At 44.1% G+C, this 1,552-nt stretch overlaps 1 protein-coding gene across 1 annotated transcript; it reads left to right on the forward strand.

Moving 5' to 3' along the window:
• The first annotated feature begins 951 nt into the window (after positions 1-951).
• LOC138868793 (uncharacterized) lies at positions 952-1,344 on the forward strand. The gene has a single exon (XM_070146364.1). The coding sequence runs from the start codon at positions 952-954 to the stop codon at positions 1,342-1,344; it is 393 nt and encodes a 130-aa protein (XP_070002465.1).
• Positions 1,345-1,552: the final 208 nt, after the last annotated feature.

Raw genomic sequence — 1,552 nt, forward strand, 5'->3', positions numbered from 1 at the left:
ATAGAGCAAAAGAGGGTAGTGTTGAAAGATGAAGAGATCCCCAATGTGACCAACAACCCATTGCCATCTCATAATAATGGGCTAGTTATTGGGATGATTTGTGAAGATAAAAAGTTTGATCCAGCTCTAAAAGCCATCATTACCATCGCCGATGTGGAAAGGAAGCCAAAGGCTACCGCAAAGCAAGATAAGGGGGAGACGAAGAGTAAATCTGCTCCTCAAAGTGAAGAAAATACTGTGGAAACCAAAACAGAGGAAGTACCCCCTAAAGACGCCATTCTTTATGTTCCCCGAGCTCACAGGAAAGAACAATTGGCGTTGAGTCCTCCTAAGAGGTTCGAGCTGAACAAGGGACCCAAGATGTATATACCCAAAGGGACTTATGTGGCGCGAGGACCAGTAATTCCACCCAAGTTAAACAAGCCCATGATCATTAGCTGCGCACCACAAAGGCCTATGAAAGACCTCACTGCAGTCCCCTAGAACTACAATAGAGCAATTGTGACGTACAAGGGGAAAGAAATCGTAGGGGAAGTAAATGAAACCAACCCAACAAGGAAGTACCTCAATCTGGAAGAAGTGAGCAATGCCAAGCAGAATTGCTTCCCTCTCAAAAAGCCAATTAGTGCCGAAGAAGTAGAGGAATTCTTTTGAAAAATGAAAACTGCGAACTACGAGGTAATTGACCAACTCCAAAAGTGTCCCGCTCAGGTCTCGCTCTTGTCTCTACTAATAAGCTCGAATGAGAATTAGAAAGTGCTGATAAAGACCCTCAATGAAGCCTATGTTCCAATTGAAACCACTGTGGAGCAACTAGAAAGGATGGCAGAAAGATTCTTCGCAGTCAACCAGATTTCATTTAGCAAGAATGACTTGCCCCCGTAAGGGGCTGTCCACAACAAAGCTCTTTATCTGATAGTTAAGTGTGAAGGGTACTATGTAAAAAGAGTAATGGTGGATGGCAGATCAGGGGTTGACATATGCCCTCTCTCAACTTTGCAAAGAATAAAAATTGGGACTGAGAGGATCGGGCCTAATAATGTTTGTGTGTGTGCTTTCGATGGCATCAAGAGGGACACAATAGGGGAAATTAATTTGATCTTGACTATCGGTCCTGTGGATTTTGAAGTGACGTTTCAGGTCTTGGACATGGATACCTCCTATAATTTTCTTTTAGGAAGGCCTTGGATCCATGCTGCGGGGGCCGTACCTTCTACCCTCCATCAAATGGTGAAGTTTGAACATGAAGATCAGGAAATTGTGGTTCATGGAGAAGACAAGCAATCAATTTACTGGGACCCATCAGTCCCATGCCTCGAAGCTAGAGAAGGAGCGAGAATATAATTTATTGGGCTTTTGAGGTTGTGGTCGCAGATCAATGTGAGGAAGGAAGCCCATGTCCTCAGCCCTTTCTATCAAATGCGTCGATCATGGTCGCTATTGAAATGATCAAGCATGGTTATAAGCCTGGGAAGGGACTCGGGGTATCATTGCAAGGTATCACAGAACATATCACTTTAGCCGCCAACGAGAAGTTCTTCGATATGGGTTT

Source organism: Nicotiana sylvestris, chromosome 5 (assembly GCF_000393655.2).
Source record: "Nicotiana sylvestris chromosome 5, ASM39365v2, whole genome shotgun sequence".
NCBI lineage: Eukaryota > Viridiplantae > Streptophyta > Magnoliopsida > Solanales > Solanaceae > Nicotiana > Nicotiana sylvestris.

Coding starts and splice junctions, on each gene's coding strand:
- LOC138868793 (XM_070146364.1), top strand. CDS start 952: ATGGTGGATGGCAGATCAGGGGTTGACATATGCCCTCTCTCAACTTTG.